Below are 19,014 nucleotides of genomic sequence, written 5' to 3'. Positions count from 1 at the left end.
CGGCCGCCATTGCTGGAAACTGGAGTTTGGCTGGGCCGCGCTATGAATTCTGGGATATGGTAGGCCACGAAGGACACACCCGACCCATCCTTCAAATTCGGGGAAAAGGAGGACGCATTTGTCGACTACATTCGGAGGAGTCTATGAATTTGGACAGCCTTCGGCGTGTCGCTGTGACGTAATCGGTCTACAAATGCGGCCTCAGGAGGATGCAGCCCATGAATTTGGACATGTCCAGAGTATAATCGCAGCCTTTGCGGTTAGAAAATTGCACTTGATCATGTCGCGATATTATCGCAAATGCGATATATCGTTCAGCCCTAGAAATTATCTGGAGAGGAGAGTGACTTTATGGGTTCGCGGAGTCGGACGTGGATCAAGTAGACATAGTGTGTAAACTTTGCTACAGTGTCGTAGCTGTACCACAGAGCAACACTGCAAAGTTCACTAAACATAGATGTTTACATTTTTCATTAATTTTTTATATTGCAAACATTTGCACTTTTAGCAGTATTTGCACACTATTTTATATTATTTTTTGATAATCTTTAAAGTCATTATTCAATACATTGTTATTGTTAAATAAATGTCGTCAAATAATCGAGATCTCAATTTCAGTGAAAATAATCGTGATTATCATTTTTGCCATAATCGAGCAGCCCTACATGCTGGCTGTTTTTCTGCTGTGGTTGGAATGTTTATGGTGGGGACTCAAAACTGTTAAAAGGTAGAAAAAAAATCTTCCCACTGTCATGTGTTGCATTGTAGAATAAGTTGCTAGCAGTAGATAAGATCTAGATGCTCTGGTACTCAGTGATTTGAGTACAGGCTTATTTGAAGCAGAGGAGAATGAATGCTTGGCACTGAGTCACATGGTTGTATAAAACATTTTGTGACATTTTGCTTCTCTATCCCTTCTCATAGATCTTGGGTCACTCTCCTGGGACGATTTGGAGAATGACCTTCCAGATGAGTTGATCCCCAATGGAGGTGATATTAGCCTGATGGGCGGGATCCCTTCAAATGGTGGAGCAGCACCTGGAGCTGGCGGACCAGGAGGCACTCAGTCAGGACTTGGCGGTGGCAGTGCCTCTGCCGTCCCAGATGCAGCGGCCAAGCACAAGCAGCTCTCAGAGCTGCTTCGGGCTGGTACTACTTCTAATATAGGCACAGTTAGCTCTCAGCCAGGCAGCATGGGGCCACAGTTAGGAGCACCACTGGGTAAGAGCCCTCTTGGCCAGGGCTCCCCCAACAACCACCCGTCCCCTCAGGCCCAAAAAGCAGGAACCCCAACTGGAGTAGCAGGACAGAACAACAACAACAATACTGCAACTATGGGCTTAAACACAACTGGGTTCAGTCAGGCCATGATTAACAACAACCAGGGCCATACTGGACTCCTGAACCAGGGAGGGCAGCCGCAGCCTGGGCAAGTGATGAATGGTGGCCTTGTACCTGGAGCTGGGAGAGGACGTGGGGCAGGGGTAACAGGCATGCAGTACCAGGGACAGACAATGCAGGGAACTGCAACAGGACAAGGAGGATCAGGTAGTGCATTGGCAGAGACGCTCACACAGGGAGGGCAACAGATGGGAGCTCACACTACCCTCAGTACTGCTCAGCAAGCAGGCAACATGAACAAGGTGAGTGACACTTATTTTATTATTTTTGTTTGTTTTATATCAAGTGTTGGCACATGCAAATTGTGAGCCCCAAGTATTTTTTGGCACACACGGGATATTTCTCTGGCACTGATTTTTTTGTTTGTTTGTTTTGTTTTAAATTGCATTGAAGTATTCATTTTTGATTAAAGAAAAGGTGTGTTGGAACAACTTTAACACTGGACACAAACTAGGTGGTCACTCATTGTATAGGCGAAGTCGAAAAGCTTGTTAATGTGGCATTTTTGCATCTTGTCATTCTGGGCCCAGTTTATGCTGTGATCCTCTATTAATTGACGCTAACATTTAAGCCAGTAAATTATTTTGTAAAAATTTTAAACTATGCGGATGCCGGATTTGTTGAGCCATGCACAAATGTTCGCACTTATTTGGGAGTGAAAGCAACATTATTGGAAAGCAACTAGAGCAGGGCGATTATGGCCAAAAATATTTATCACGATATATATTTGAAAATTTGCGATAACGATATAACTGACGATATAATTGATGCGAGACAAAATACAACTCCACAACATTACTAGCGCAAAAAGACAACCTTCCATTTATTTTCACTTAAATAAGAAGCTGGTTTTTATGTACATTAAAGCTTTATAAAAATGTAACAGTGCAAATGCAAATTCCTTGCTGAAAGTTTAACCAAAAGGCATTTCCAGTAGAAATGGGCTGACATATCCTGAGCATAACCATGTATAATATCCACTGAAGTTAAAAAGAGGTGCTTTGCAACATTAAACTGCAGTGTGCAGTACGTATTTTTCGGACCATAAGGTGCACGGGATTATAAGGCACATTAAGCGAAACAAAGCAGTCAGATAAATCAAACTTTATTAAACTCATTCTTCTTGCTTCCTCCACTTCTGTACCATTGATTCATTAATGTTGAATTCTCTGGCAGCTGCTCTATTCCCATGTTGTTGCAGTATATTAATGACTAACCTCGTATTGTGGATGGATTATCTCAGTTGTTCTCCTGACTGAAGTTTGGTCCGTTTACAGCACCCTGCCATGCGATTGCATTTGTCTCTAATTATCAGGAACTTTAACGTTAACTTTTATAAGTGGAAAAGCGTTAGTGTTCGTCCTCCAGCTTCCCTGTTTATGTTATGCTAACATAGCTGTGTCGCTAGCGATTACGTAGCACATCATTATATACCAGCTAGCCCAACTTCAGTAACCCTACAAACGTCACTGCTGTTTAGTTTTCTGTCTTCATTTATGTTGGAAGTGATAGCAGAGCTGTACGTTTGATTTTTTTCAGAAATCTCTCAGTCAGAACATGCTATATCATGCTTAGGTAACTAGCGAGCTAACTTCCGCTAGCTTCCTGCTAACTTCTAACTCTGTTAAATGTAATAAATTTTGTTTTAATGGATGCCTGAAAGTTAAACTTCATAGTTACACCTGGTAAAGCAGCAATGCTGATCGTTTTATTAAAGATGAAAGAATTTAGACAGTTTTTAACGCTCAGTGATGCTGCAGTGTTCGTTTGAACTGAAGCATACGGAGTTTAGGACCCAGATTACTCCCAGATTTAAGAGCATCTTAGTCCGACAAATACGACAATAACGACGGCCGCTTGCATGTTCTGCAAAAAAATGTGCTTTGTCGTGTATCTGACGGACAAACACCAAACCAGTTCCACATCACTGAAGTTGCACCATTTTTACAAACCAATTCTGGTTCATCTGTTTCACTCAACAATCGGCCATGTGCGTATGAAAACAAAGGCACTGCGCATGCGCGTTTTACTCATATTCTATCGCGATATTTCATTTTCCTATCGTTGCCTAACATTATACCGGTATTACCGTGAACGGTATAATATGGCCCAGCCCTAAAAGCAACGTCCTTTTATGTGATCACCTGGCACAGCTTTAAAACTGTGCTCATGGAGTAAAAAATTTTTTTTTTTTTTTTTTAATTTTTAATTTTTAATTTTTTATTTTTTTTAGCACTACAGTGACACAGCAGAAATTAAAACTGCTGTTTGAAGTTTATATTGTAAACAAACAAAGGTTTTGTTTCTCCCTAAATATGACATGTAAAGATCCACCACAAAACTATGTTAAATGTTCTGCTACCTCAGAAAACATCTGTTTTAAAGCATTTTACATGTTTGTGCCTTTCTCTTCAATTTTTTTGGCACATACTTAAGATCTATACTGTTAATTTTCATTAATAACCTTTTGGATAGAAATCACATTTAAAAACTCCTGAAACAGCTTTAATTAAATTGAATTGAAATTGCTGGGGTTTTTTTTTTCTTTAATTCCTTTTTTATATGTTTTTGCTAGTTATCAGTTTGACCTGTCAGTGCTAATTAGGGTGATTTTTATTTTTAGAATCTCATTCACAATTTATCTTGTGAAATATGGAGAATTGTTCAACTTTCCTAAAATTTGTGGCAGATCCTAACTGAAAAGGAACTAGCATTAAACGAGGTCTATGAAATCATGTTTTTATTGCATTATATTTCAGTTCATTTTTAATATAAGACATCTTACATTTTCCTTATTGCCCAATCCCATTATAAATGTTGTTTTACTTTGCTTTGTGTAGCAACCTTTCATAAATGGCAAAGTTACAAATCTAGACTCGTGGAATTAACAGCTCGCAGTAGGACAGGGCAATATGGCCAAAAATATTCATAACGATATATATTTGAAAATTTGCGATAACGATATAACTGACGATATAATTGATGCGAGACAAAATACAACTCCACAACATTACTAGCGCAAAAAGACAACCTTCCATTTATTTTCACTTAAATAAGAAGCTGGTTTTTATGTACATTAAAGCTTTATAAAAATGTAACAGTGCAAATGCAAATTCCTTGCTGAAAGTTTAACCAAAAGGCATTTCCAGTAGAAATGGGCTGACATATCCTGAGCATAACCATGTATAATATCCACTGAAGTTAAAAAGAGGTGCTTTGCAACATTAAACTGCAGTGTGCAGTACGTATTTTTCGGACCATAAGGTGCACGGGATTATAAGGCACATTAAGCGAAACAAAGCAGTCAGATAAATCAAACTTTATTAAACTCATTCTTCTTGCTTCCTCCACTTCTGTACCATTGATTCATTAATGTTGAATTCTCTGGCAGCTGCTCTATTCCCATGTTGTTGCAGTATATTAATGACTAACCTCGTATTGTGGATGGATTATCTCAGTTGTTCTCCTGACTGAAGTTTGGTCCGTTTACAGCACCCTGCCATGCGATTGCATTTGTCTCTAATTATCAGGAACTTTAACGTTAACTTTTATAAGTGGAAAAGCGTTAGTGTTCGTCCTCCAGCTTCCCTGTTTATGTTATGCTAACATAGCTGTGTCGCTAGCGATTACGTAGCACATCATTATATACCAGCTAGCCCAACTTCAGTAACCCTACAAACGTCACTGCTGTTTAGTTTTCTGTCTTCATTTATGTTGGAAGTGATAGCAGAGCTGTACGTTTGATTTTTTTCAGAAATCTCTCAGTCAGAACATGCTATATCATGCTTAGGTAACTAGCGAGCTAACTTCCGCTAGCTTCCTGCTAACTTCTAACTCTGTTAAATGTAATAAATTTTGTTTTAATGGATGCCTGAAAGTTAAACTTCATAGTTACACCTGGTAAAGCAGCAATGCTGATCGTTTTATTAAAGATGAAAGAATTTAGACAGTTTTTAACGCTCAGTGATGCTGCAGTGTTCGTTTGAACTGAAGCATACGGAGTTTAGGACCCAGATTACTCCCAGATTTAAGAGCATCTTAGTCCGACAAATACGACAATAACGACGGCCGCTTGCATGTTCTGCAAAAAAATGTGCTTTGTCGTGTATCTGACGGACAAACACCAAACCAGTTCCACATCACTGAAGTTGCACCATTTTTACAAACCAATTCTGGTTCATCTGTTTCACTCAACAATCGGCCATGTGCGTATGAAAACAAAGGCACTGCGCATGCGCGTTTTACTCATATTCTATCGCGATATTTCATTTTCCTATCGTTGCCTAACATTATACCGGTATTACCGTGAACGGTATAATATGGCCCAGCCCTAAAAGCAACGTCCTTTTATGTGATCACCTGGCACAGCTTTAAAACTGTGCTCATGGAGTAAAAAATTTTTTTTTTTTTTTTTTAATTTTTAATTTTTAATTTTTTATTTTTTTTAGCACTACAGTGACACAGCAGAAATTAAAACTGCTGTTTGAAGTTTATATTGTAAACAAACAAAGGTTTTGTTTCTCCCTAAATATGACATGTAAAGATCCACCACAAAACTATGTTAAATGTTCTGCTACCTCAGAAAACATCTGTTTTAAAGCATTTTACATGTTTGTGCCTTTCTCTTCAATTTTTTTGGCACATACTTAAGATCTATACTGTTAATTTTCATTAATAACCTTTTGGATAGAAATCACATTTAAAAACTCCTGAAACAGCTTTAATTAAATTGAATTGAAATTGCTGGGGGTTTTTTTTTCTTTAATTCCTTTTTTATATGTTTTTGCTAGTTATCAGTTTGACCTGTCAGTGCTAATTAGGGTGATTTTTATTTTTAGAATCTCATTCACAATTTATCTTGTGAAATATGGAGAATTGTTCAACTTTCCTAAAATTTGTGGCAGATCCTAACTGAAAAGGAACTAGCATTAAACGAGGTCTATGAAATCATGTTTTTATTGCATTATATTTCAGTTCATTTTTAATATAAGACATCTTACATTTTCCTTATTGCCCAATCCCATTATAAATGTTGTTTTACTTTGCTTTGTGTAGCAACCTTTCATAAATGGCAAAGTTACAAATCTAGACTCGTGGAATTAACAGCTCGCAGTAGGACAGGGCAATATGGCCAAAAATATTCATAACGATATATATTTGAAAATTTGCGATAACGATATAATTGACTCGAGACAAAATACTTAACAACTCCACAACTTTATTAGTGCAACACCCCCCCATCAATGTATTTTCACTTAAACAAGCAGCTGTTTTTTTATGTGCATTAAAGTTATGTAAAAATTTAACAGTGCAAATGCAAATTCCTTGCTGACAGTTTAACCAAAAGGCCGACATACCCTCAGCATAACCATGTATAATATCCACAAAACTTCAAAAGAGCTTATAAACACGGATGATCTGATATCCTCGTGTTGGTGTTGTTCCCAGACCATCATGAAAATGTTGTTCCAGGTTCAACATTGCAAGTGACCAATCACATTGTTGTGACGTTATTCCTTTGCGCGCCAAGCCATTCGCCGGTTTTTCCCGAAGTCGCAAAAGTATGACGTCACAACATCTGATTGGTCACTTGCAATGTTGATCCTGGAACAACATTTAGTATGATGATCTGGGAACAACACCAACACGAGGATATCAGATCAACCTTATAAACACACACAATGCGGTAATATTATGTTGAAGCACAGTACGTATCACTCCGCGAGGCTCCTGACTACGGTAGCCGTAATGCCCCAGCAATCCATCAAGTGGTGCGCCTTCGTAGCTTACCAAAGTCGTACTAAAACTTTTTTTAATTTTTTTTTTTTATAAAAGATTTTTGAGCGTCGTGTACCACATAAAATCGGTTCGGTAATAACGGCGGCCCGCTTGCATGCTCTAACAAAAGAAGTGCTTTGGTCTGCATCTGCCGGAGAAAAGCCAAACCAGTTCCACACCACTGAAGTTACATCATGTTTACAAACCAATTCTGATTCATCTGTTTCATTCAACGATCCGCTTTCGCCCTTATTCTCCGTCGCCGCCATGCTTTTTCCACCATGTGTGTATGAAAACAAAGGCACTGCGCATGCACGTTTTACCCATATTCTATCGTGATATTTCATTTTCTTATCATTGCCTAACATTATACCAGTATTACCGTGAACAGGATGATATGGCCCAGCCCTAGCTCGCAGTTATTCTCAAATGATATAGGACACAGTTTGATTTGCATAGACAGTTATTTTGAAATGCTTTTTGTGCATCTGAAAAAATTACTAGAGCTTAGCTTTATATATAGCTTTTAATTGGCTGTGTAATGAGATGGAGATTCATCTCAAATGACTTTTTACATTCACTATAGCAACACACCAAAGCTTTTGTTATCATTGATTAGGAGCTTAATTGAAGCCCCTCCTCAACACACACTCTGTGTGATGAAGGTAGGCACGAGTGCATCTGTATCTATACACTTCGCAAGTCACGTTTATGGTTCATCTAAACAGTTCTTTCTTCCAGTCCACTTGTTTATAGCACTCAAAAATGCATACTCCACTGTTGGCAGGGAACTGGTACACTGCTGTCAACTGTTCAGTTGTTGTTAAGATTAGTCTAGGGATGCATAATTATGTGTGTGTCTATGGGAGAGTGTCATTTGCGGCTTACACGTACACTTGTCACCAATGTGGTTTTGCAGGAAATCACTAGGAAGCCATCTATTTAACTGGCTGTGTCAAAGCCAAGACACCAAATTTGTTCTTAACCACAGCACACATACACAGAAGCTCCAGTCTTCTGAGAAGAGACTTACTGAGATAGTGAATGTGTGTCGAGTCATTCCCAGCGTCTGTAGACACGATTTAACCACAGAAACAATTAAAAGCTGATGTCGAAGTAACAGCGACGGGGCTGTCAGCATTTACAGAAACGGGCCTGTTTTTTGTGTGTATGCCTCTGTCAGGGATTTTTCCTGCACAGATTTTGGTGCCTCCCACAGCCAGTTAATGCCAAGAAAAACCAAAAGCGTCTAAATGATAGCAATTGAGACTAATGTAAGCCGGGCGTTGCTTCCAAGCTGTTTTCGAAACTGTTTAGCGTATCCCAGTTTTATAACTAAAGTCATCTGACAGAGTCACTATTCACATGTTAAAAAAAGCCTAGAATGATCTTTGATTTCATAATTTTGTTCTGAATCATTATTTTGCATGAGAATACAGATAAAGCTACATGTTGCTGAAGCTTCCCGTTAGCAGCTACACTGACAGTTTGTAGCCCTCAGGTCAAGAGCTGAGGTTACACAGTTAACTGCTTCATTTGTCAAATGCCAACTTTCTGGAAGGGGAAAACAGGAGCTAAAGTGGAGTGGTGTACACGGAGAGTCCACGGATATTCTGCAGGTTTAAATATAACCCAAAAAGGTGGTGGGTTTTTTTTTGTTTTGTTTTTTTTGCTCTATCTGCCCGTCATAATTAAATTATGGGCCAATTCACTTTAAGTCAAACTACAGACCCCTACTTGGTGAAAATTGAAAATTTTTGTTGAAAATAAAGACTTTTAATTTAAAAAAGAAAGAAAGAAGGAAAACCTTATTTTTACCCCATGACTTACGGGCAAATATGAATCATAGCTCAGCGTGTCTAATCATATAGGGTTTGTGTTTAACCCTTTAAAACCGGTTGGAGAGGGCACACTCCGTTTTGCATAACTATTTTTAAATCTCTGTAGAACTGGAACCATGTAAGCTAGCGCAATAAAAAAAAATTTTCGCATATGAAACCGGAGGAGTTATACTTACAACTTGTGCCATTAGCTTGTCCTAGGTCACAGTTTCCTTCCACATATAGCTTCCCAAAAATTGCATAAAAAGCACTTGCAGGAACAAAAATATAATATTCCAGAAAAATGCTTTGCTGATCCGATCAGCTGTTCGTAACACTTCCTACATTGGAATAGATGTCAGCGCGAACTATCGCGTGTCCGCCATTACCTGCCCGAAACCGGAAGTGATGTCATTTTCGTGGAAAATGTAGGTTTTTTTTTTTTTTTTTTGCCTTCAGGGCCTTATAAGCCTGTACTGGTGTTTTTAAAAGTTATATTTGACTTTTATGCTTTTCTGTATTGTTTCTGGGATGCTTAGAACTCAAATTGCACTGCTGGAAATAATTTATTTTGATGCACATGTTTTTTTTTGTTTTTTTTTTTTTTGCAAATTTACATTATAATATTTATATTTGTTTTTCCTGCAGTATATAAAAATTGGCGTATCTCAAAAATAAAACTAGGAAGACACTCAAAATAAATTCCGCATGATTGGAAACTATTTTGTGCAACTTTTTTGTATTTACAATTTTGAGGGATAAGCCTCTTACATTACTCTAACTAGAAATATATGTTTTAAAAAAAACCCAAACGATTTTCAATTTGTTTTTTGTAGTTTATTGCACTTTTTTTTTTTGCAATTTATGTAGTTACTATGGACTTAATGCATACATATTATTAAAATTTGGGATATACCTGTTGTATTGATGTATAGCAATTTGAAATGCTCCCACAAATGGCACTACAGCATGTAAAAATATAAAGATAATCTCTGGCGGACTTGGTTCTATGGTAGGTCTTAAAGGGTTAATCTATTTACTTATAGTATTTGCTTATTAACAACTAAATGTATAGCTTTCATTCAAATAACACAACACAACACAGACTCATGGTGGGCTGATTGCATTTATGGCCATGCGTAGTCACCCACTCGAGGCCCGTTCTGAGCCAGGAGAAACCTTGTCCGTGTGCATGTTTTAGGCTCAGCTGGTCCTCTGTGATTATCATGTCACCAACTGCTCTGAAGGAGAAAACCACCAGACCCATTCTTTGTATGCAGCTTCCTCTATTGTCCTTTAATCGCAGGTTGTAAATCTCTTTCTGGGCATTTGTGTTGGTGAGAAGCTCCTTACCGCCACATGCTCCTTTTGTTACTGTATACGCATGAGCACTCGCCCAGCCTTCTCCAGCTTATTGGGTGGCTGCTTACCATTTCAGTGATGCAAAGAAAGACAGGTATTGTAAACCACTTAATAAGTTGAAATGACAGAGGCGGAGTACACTTGGGATGAAGGAGGGAGGCTAGCTCAGCTGAACAGTCTCGCCTGGCAGCAACGTGGTGAGATGATAGTTGGCAACTGTCCTGCCTGTCGATGTGTGGAGTGTGTCAGAGAGCGGGGGACTGAATGGAGAGAGTGAAACGAAGGGGGTGGGTGTGGGTGTGGGTGTGTGTCCGTCTGCTCAGCTGTGTTGAAAGCCTGCCAGTGTCTGGTCGTCTCAGCTGGGTCTTTTTTATCTGGTCTATTGGAGCGGTGTCAACAGCCTGAGGGGGATACAGCCTGGCCTGGCATGGCAGAGTCTGGTCTGGTCTCCCAGCAGCTCTCTGGATGAGAGAGCAGCAGCAAGTTAATCAGTGTATAATGCAAGGCACTAACAAGGATTTTATTCCCTCCAGCAGCACACATCTTAATGTATGCACTCAGACTTCTTGAGCGTGAGCGCTATTTTGGTTTGGATGTAGTTGGATAAACCCTTCAGTCAAACTTTGAAACTTACGACAGTCATGGCTGCTGTGCTGATTTGGTTTGTTGTGCTCTCTGTTTTAGGCTCTGCTGACAGCTGTTTGGTTTATCTAGCCCATTCAAGTAGATTAAGTTGTGAATGCACTAGAGCTCCAACGATTCGAGTAATCCAAAAATAAAAAATTCTCGACAAACATTCTTTGCTTCGATGCTTCGTTTAACACGTGGCTCTGTGTTATTTCACACACATTTGCGACTGAAAACAGACCTGCAATAGAAATGTATTTATGACAACATTAAGTCCACGCAGCCCCCAATTTTAAACAAAAACCAATAACACAACAACAACAGTGATGATGACACTGGCACAGTTTAATGTGGAACTGTTTACACACCGCGAAGATGTACTCACCATTAAAACATTTAATGTGAGGGGGGGCATGTGGTGTACTAGACCAGATTAATTTAAAAGCTTTGGGAACATTTTTCAGATTAAAAGTGAAGTAATCAAAGATATTGTGTTCATTAAATTGTAATAATATGTAAAAACATAAAAATAAAAGTATTTTTCACAAGCCAATAAAAATGGACATGGACCAGTAAAGCTCTGGACGCTGAATTATTATTAATATTAATTAACATCTAAACCATTATGCATCTGTTTTCAGCTGCACAGAAACTTTGCGTCAGAGCGCTGGACAAACTTCAGAATGCTGATGTGCTCGCTTTTCTTCATTGCAGCCACCACATTCTCCTTTGAAGGCTTATAGACGCAAACTCACTTTTCGCTTGACTTCTTCACACTTGGACACACATGCACAACAACCCATAAACATGGACACACAACAAATCTGCCTCATCCAGGATATAAAACTCTGCCAGAGAGAACTTGAGTGTTTATATATTTTTGCATTCAAGACAATGTTTTCTTTAAAAAATAAAATTTAATATGGCATGTAAATACAATCAAAGGGTTTTTTGTTGGTTTTTTTTTTTAGTTTTTTTTGACAGATGTTATATGCAGTTAAACTTACAACATTGCAATTTCTAATATGGAAACCACTTTATCTCTTATCCAATTACTCGATTAATCGGACGACTAATCAATAGATTATTCGATTACTAAAATAATTGATAGCTGCAGCCCACAATTAGACCAGTAGTTGTTTGAACTTTGCTGCCTGCTTCATTGTGCACCAGAAGAACATGTTTACTAAATCCCTTATTTGTATTTTATAACTATACAATGATGGTTGCAGTTGATTTGATTCCAAACTTTTGTGCCCATTGAAGTTGCTTAATGTCATTAACATTTCGGTTGCTGTAACCAGAATGTTTTCCTGTTTGGATGTCTTTTAAGATGTTACACAGACAGTAAATGGCAGCAACTCTGTCTCTGTGATGGGAAGTTGTAAACAAGGAATGTGAGACAATCTTAAAAACCACAGAGCAATCTCTGGAGCGTAAAATAATGGCAGTATGGAAGTGTCAAAAACTGCAGTTTCTCTTGTAACCATTTGCGACTGGCTCCAAAAGCAAGGTATCCCCCTTAGACTCCTATGTTAAAATGCACAATATTACAGCATTAAAAAAGTGTATTTACAGTCTGGTACAAGCTAAGTTTTGGCATCTATGAAGGATTTTCTTCCTCTTAACGGCTCTGAGTCAGCTGAACTTTTTGTACAATTCAAATGCTTAGATAGTGGAGTTGGCTGCATTGTTGGATGGTTGTCCCAAATAGGAAGCTGGTGCTATCACTAGCGCTTGGAGAATTTTTAATGGTTCATCTGATTAAAGTTATGGCTTGTTGTATGATATATGGTACATTTAGGCTTGAAAAACAAATATGCCGTATCACATCAAAAGTTGAGACTGTAGAGTCCAAAACCAATAGGTGGCGTCAGAGCGGCAGTGTCCATCTTTTATACTGTCTGTGCTTAAAAACCTGTGCAAACTTGGAAGAGGAATGACTGTTTGCGGAGTTAAAGTGGCACGTAACCACCTTCTTCAAGGGTGTGTGGATGTTAACCTGCAGGTGAAATATGTTGGCATTAACACAAGCTGCCATTGGGCACACTGATGTGAAATTGTGTTTGATGCCACACATTTCCAATTTCAAATGGTGCTTAACCATGCCCTTTAGACTGTGGCATTGTTTTGTTTTAGTTGTTGAGGGAAATTAGTTGACAGGAACACCTCCAGTTTAAATAACAGGTGTACAACCTCCACCCACATATGTGATAAGAGTCGCATATGTAAGACTGCGAAACTGGGTCATAATCTCTTAAGATAAATTGTGTTCCTGACGATTTGTGCAGATTTGTTATTATACAAGCTTTTCTTAATAAAACTTAGTAACAATTTCTCCTACAACCCAAAAGGATCTTGAGAACACAATTTATGATTAACTACCTGTTGAAATGGCTAATTAAAGAAAAAAGCCAGAGTAGAAGAGCATTTTTCTGGTGACTCATGTTAATTGCTGCATTGTTAGTAAAGTTTTCAGTTGTGCCATGTCTACTAACTAGCTTAAGTAAAGAAGGGAGCAGGAGGAAAAATGACTCAGTAGTCAAGAAGTCTTTCCTGGCAATAGCTTGTGTCATGCTGAGTTGACAGGATGCCAGAGCATCACTGTGCTGCTTAGAACAGGACCAGGCACAATTATCCTGGCACAGCTACGCAAGTGCTTGTCTTGGCAGAGGGGGTCTTGTAATGACAAATTGGCATTGAAATTGAGGCAGAACCTCTTTTTGACATGTTAAGGCTGTAAATGAGGAACTAACATAATCCCTCAGGTAAACATTTAACCACATTATATCAAATGTTTTAAACTTGTGAATGCTTTAATCAATCTGAGTTTGTTCCTTCAGGATTCTGGACTATAAGCAGTTTTGTTTTGGGGTCGTCCCCCCCCCCCCCCCCCCGCAGCTAACAACACTGCTCAATTACTGTGCTGACTTATTGGTCATTTGTCCGTATTTTCAGATGGGCCTGGGTAGTAATGGTCCGTTCGGGGCGCAGTCCTATGGTCAGGGAGCTACAGGACCTGGCCAGCAGCTAAACCCTCAGCAGCAGCTCCAGAACAAGTCTGCCCTTGCCAACAGCCTGCCACCCTTCCCTAATGAGCTCAAAGGAGCTGCTGTTACTAGCGTGCCAAACATGGTCAGTACTTTTTAGACATATTCAGATATTACTGTACACAAAACATTTATTTTTCTTGTTTTTCTTTATAAATACCATTTACAAATAAATTATCTCCTTTTTGGCACCATTTCTGAGTCACACTGTTGAATTGCTGATAACTTATCACAACTTTGACATTTATCTGCCTGTTTTGTCCGTGCAGCAGCTCCAGCAGCAGCCGCCTCAGCAGCAGGCAGCGATGCTCCCGCTGGCTGGCGGCGGAGGTGTGGCAGTGCCTTCGGCAGGCCCCACAGCCGACCCTGAGAAGCGCAAGCTGATCCAGCAGCAGCTGGTCCTGCTGCTCCACGCACATAAATGCCAGCGACGAGAACAGGCTAATGGGGAAGTGAGGGCCTGCGCCCTGCCTCACTGCCGCACTATGAAGAACGTCCTTAATCACATGACGCACTGCCAGGCTGGCAAATCCTGCCAGGGTGAGTAGAAGCATTTGAAATGAAGTGAAGGAAATGAACGATAATTTCCAGATGGACAGTTCATGGAAGTCGACCCCTTTTTACACTGATTGAGACATTAAAGGGTCAGAACACAAATAGCTTAGCTCTTAGTAAACACCCGCAGCTTTTTATTCAAGCTGCTTTTAACAAAATTTTTTTTATTTTATTTGTTTATTTTGCATTTTTTAAGGCCTCTACTGCCCTTAACAACAAAAAACATGGTCTATTTTATCTATAACTGTGTCTATTTAGTATTAACTTGTTTTTACCCCTCCTACCCATAAGAGTAGTAAAACAAATGACAAAACAACATACAAGCTAGAAATTAAAACATCATAACATCACTTTTTTAAGCCACAGGAATTTGAGCTACATAGACTGGACTTTCCCCAGGGAAAGAATCTGCACTGGGTGAGATTTCTTTGCTAAGATCCAATATTGGTAACTGAATCTAAGGTTTATTTAATTCAGGTTGCGCTGTGTTGACAGCTGAATTTGCAGATTCAGTTGCTGTGTTACCATTTCTGAAGGAAAAATAGTTTCTTGAATAGATTGGACAGATCACCGTGCTTTCTCTTATCCTTATCAGGGTCGCAGGGAGGGCTGGAGCCTATTCCAGCTGTCATAGGGCGAGAGACAGGGTACAGCCTGGGCGGGTCGCCAATTTGTCACAGGGCTAACGCATAGAGACAGATGATTCACACTCACATTCACACATATGGGCAATTTAGAATCATTAATTAACCTAACCTCACAAATTGCATGTCTTTGGACTGTGGGAGGAAGCCAGAGTACCCGGGGAGAACACACAAACACAGTGATAATTCTACTTATTTTACACACAAACCTGATCAGTAACTGCCTCAAGAAGAAAACTGCTGACATTTGAGCATGATAACGTTTTTTTTAGCAGCAGCTTTCTTTTCATTTATTCTCGTATTGTGGCCATCTGTGTTGCTATTTTTGGTAGAAGTATGCCTTTCTGTCATCATCCTGAAACAGCGATTAGATTCATGGAATAAATTTAAAATCGGATTTCATTCACAAACATTTTCAGATGTATAAATCTCCATGTAGGAGCCCCTTTGGTAGGAACTGCTTCTTTGAACATCCTTCTTGGCCAAGTTTCCACAAGCTCTGTGCACCTTGATCTTGGCAGTTAAACTAAGAACACTCACAGAATTGTCCCAAAGCTACTCCAGTTGCATCTTGGCAGTATGCTTTGGGTTATTGTTGTGCTGAAAGGTGAATGGAACAGTAGAAGTGGGTTTTTGGTTACCAAAGCCGTTCTTGTTTTGTCCAAATTTAGAAATTCAGAAATTCCTGCCTTCATGCATCTCATGGTTTCTGAAGCTAGTGTGCTTCTAGAGACACCCAAAGGTTTTATGGTTCATGCCTCTCCATCATTTTTAAAGAGAGACACTGAACTTGATGTTTTGATTTTTGTCCTCTCTATTTGTTGGATCCATCCATCCATCCATTCGCTTCCGCTTATCCTTTTCAGGGTCGCGGGGGGTGCTGGAGCCTATCCCAGCTGTCATAGAGCGAGAGGCGGGGTACACCCTGGACAGGTCGCCAGTCTGTCGCAGGGCCAACACACAGGGACAGACAACCATTCGCGCTCTCATTCACTCGCACATTCACACCTAGTGACAATTTGGATTATCCAATTAACCTATCCCCACAAGGCAGCACAGTGGCATGGTGGTTAGCACTGTTGCCGCACAGCAAGAAGGTCCTGAGTTCAATTCCAACATCAGGCCGGGGTCTTTCTGTGTGGAATTTGCATGTTCTCCCCGTGTTTGCGTGGGTTCCCTCCAGGTACTCCGGCTTCCTCCCACTGTCCAAAGACATGCAGCTTGTGGGGTTATTTGTTGGATCATGAACATAAAATTGAGCTTCTCAACCCTGTCCCCCTTTGCCTCAGGTACTTTAGAATTTTAAAAATTCTACAATCGCCTACAGGTTAGGTTTTCTTCCTCTTTGTTCTGTATATGTTTGAAATGTATATTTTGTGATTAGGTTATTTGAGGTAAACTAATGGACGTGTCAGCTTTATCAATTTTGCAAGTTTGCAACACAGGGGAACAAACAGTAACAACATCTCCTAACTCAATATATCTTCATAAGTATTTTCATACATCTCTATTGTGTGGTTTGTTTGTTTGTTTGTTTTTTGTTATTCATAGATGATATATTAGTTATGATATATTTAAGTCCAATTTATGTCCATTTTTATCATATGCAAGTTTGATTGTTGCTGCAGGTCTATTTATCTTAACCAGACTTTGCACAAGGGGAACTCCCACACGTATCGTTGTTTGTGACCAAGTCTGCTCCTGCTCCTTCCAAAAGTTGATTTCACTCTGTTGGTGAATTTTTCCTTGTTTGTTTCTGTCTGCTCCTTTCTGTGTCGGCCCCAGCATTCCTACCATGAAAAATTCCCCCAAAGCTACTCTCATTTAAATTTGGCTCTGTGCCCTTTGCACAGCTTTTGGGCTTGAATGCTCAAGTTCAGTTGCAAGCCAAACACTCAAGGGGCCAAGGTGTGTTAAGTGTAAAGGAGTCTGTGTCTGCTCTCTCCATACCAGCTCATTTCCTTTTGGTTTGGATCCTTGCCTCTCAGCACCACTGAAATAACTGTGTAGTGAGATTTTGTTCCCCGACACACAGTTATCACTAACGTTATAGATTTATCTGAAGTCTGTTGGCTCCATTTATTCTCGAGTGAGAAACCCCAGAGTCTATAGTGTGAGCAGTTCGAGTCGTGCTTGGATTGGCAGTGGACTTAAATATGAGAGCCTTTCTTTGCATACTGAATTTATAAAAAGATACCAGTATGATAGCAGTACTTTGAGTCTTCGCCAGCTCTTTTGGCTTTCTTACAAAAATAATAAAACATAATTATGTTAATTTCTGCCTAGCCCTTGAATCCATGTAGCAGTTTAATGTGGACCAGCATTTACTTAGTGCCAAGGAGCAAGCAAGCGCCAGGTTGTGATTTCTTGTCAGATTAGCTCCTACTACATTAGCCTGGCCAGAGATGAAATGAAGTACCCCGGTTTGTTCAGTTTCCCATTAGCAAATGCAGTGTAGGTCCCCTCTCCACTAGGCTCAACCAGCAGCCTTTCAAGAGGGAAAATTACTGCAGTGGGCTGAAATGGTGAGCTAACTTCTTGGACTGTTCTCGAGTGTCTCTCATTTACTGTGTCAGTATGTTGTGATTTTCTTTTTTTTTCTCAGAGGACAAGTAAACAAGAGTGTAAACAAGTTTTTGTGTGTTAGTGTTCTGTGTAGAATTTTCTTATGACCAGTTGTTATGCAGTTTGAGGAAGAAAAAAAAACTTTCCCAAAAGAGGCAAGCTTGAGGTTAGATGTGCAATTAGCCAGTACATTACAGAACCCAGTAACAACTGTGAATCATATGTTAAATGAATGATCCATCAAGAACGTCCAGTCTGAATTGTTCAACCTGGGTCTTTTGAAGTGATGTAATCTACCACAAGTGCCTTGTCTGTGATAGATGTTATTCAGATGAAGTAAAAACTGCAGCTGGGGATTCTTGGTAAACATAAAAAAGGAGGAGGAAAGAAGCGATGTTGGTTACAGGTTGACTAGTGTGGAATAAAATGAAATTTAATTTAATGTCGTCTTACTGGAATAAATGCAACAACCATAATGAGTTCAAGTTAGTCAGGTTGGATGTGACCAAATATGACAGATGGTATCACAGTTTTCAACCTTGTTCCTCTCTCGTCTTCTCTTCTTGCAGTGGCTCACTGTGCGTCGTCCAGACAGATCATCTCCCACTGGAAAAATTGCACTCGACACGACTGTCCCGTCTGCCTGCCGCTGAAGAATGCCAGCGACAAGCGCACCCAACAGCGTAAGTAGCTAAGTAGCGATCTCTGGCCCACCATCACCTAAGCATTGTCAGGACACTTATATCTGCAGAAATCAAAAACTAGGCTGAAATTGTTTTCAGAGATTGTTTTTGGTAAGCAAGATATTGAAACCTGGTGAGCTTTCTGTCAACGGCCTCAATTTGTATCTCAGTCATTACAGGATTGGTATATTGAGCTGTAATGGTCACAGTAGTAGTTTTTAGAAAGGCTCGCTTTCGAAAGTCAGGAATGTGTGTGTTGGAATTATGTATATCTTGGCATTCAGAGTCAGTCAGGCTATTTATTTCTAGGCCTTTGCTTCTCTGTGATGACTAAAAGCACTCGGCGAATAAGAGTGTGGTCCTGCTGGGCTTGTAATCTGACACACAGGAGGTATAGCAGTGTGATCGAGGGTGAGAGAGGATGCAGAGAGCGTGTGCTCATGGAGTCCGACGGAGCAATTGGCTGTTGGGTTATTTACTTCTTCTCTCTACCAGAACAGAGCTGAGTTTGATGCTCTTTCCAACACAT

At 39.7% G+C, this 19,014-nt stretch overlaps 1 protein-coding gene across 4 annotated transcripts in view; it reads left to right on the top strand.

Moving 5' to 3' along the window:
* The window catches only part of crebbpa (CREB binding lysine acetyltransferase a), a 50,328-nt gene that overhangs the window by 12,674 nt on the left and 18,640 nt on the right, over positions 1–19,014 (top strand). For 3 of the 4 annotated variants that reach the window (XM_086296434.1, XM_086296433.1, XM_086296436.1), the window contains exons 2-5: positions 925–1,643; positions 13,947–14,123; positions 14,308–14,578; positions 18,372–18,485. In XM_086296434.1, the coding sequence (XP_086152560.1) occupies positions 925–1,643; positions 13,947–14,123; positions 14,308–14,578; positions 18,372–18,485 (1,281 nt within the window). The remainder of the gene's footprint in view (positions 1–924; positions 1,644–13,946; positions 14,124–14,307; positions 14,579–18,371; positions 18,486–19,014) is intronic. The other variant, XM_086296435.1, reaches the window with a different exon arrangement.

Source organism: Aulonocara sp. 'chitande type north' Nkhata Bay, linkage group LG6, assembly GCF_057382095.1.
Source record: "Aulonocara sp. 'chitande type north' Nkhata Bay isolate Kocher_YH1m ecotype deep benthic linkage group LG6, A_spYH_male_GT1.1, whole genome shotgun sequence".
NCBI classification, from domain to species: domain Eukaryota; kingdom Metazoa; phylum Chordata; class Actinopteri; order Cichliformes; family Cichlidae; genus Aulonocara; species Aulonocara sp. 'chitande type north' Nkhata Bay.
The sequence above is the reverse complement of the archived record's forward strand: the minus strand, read 5'-3'. Positions and strand labels throughout refer to the sequence as shown.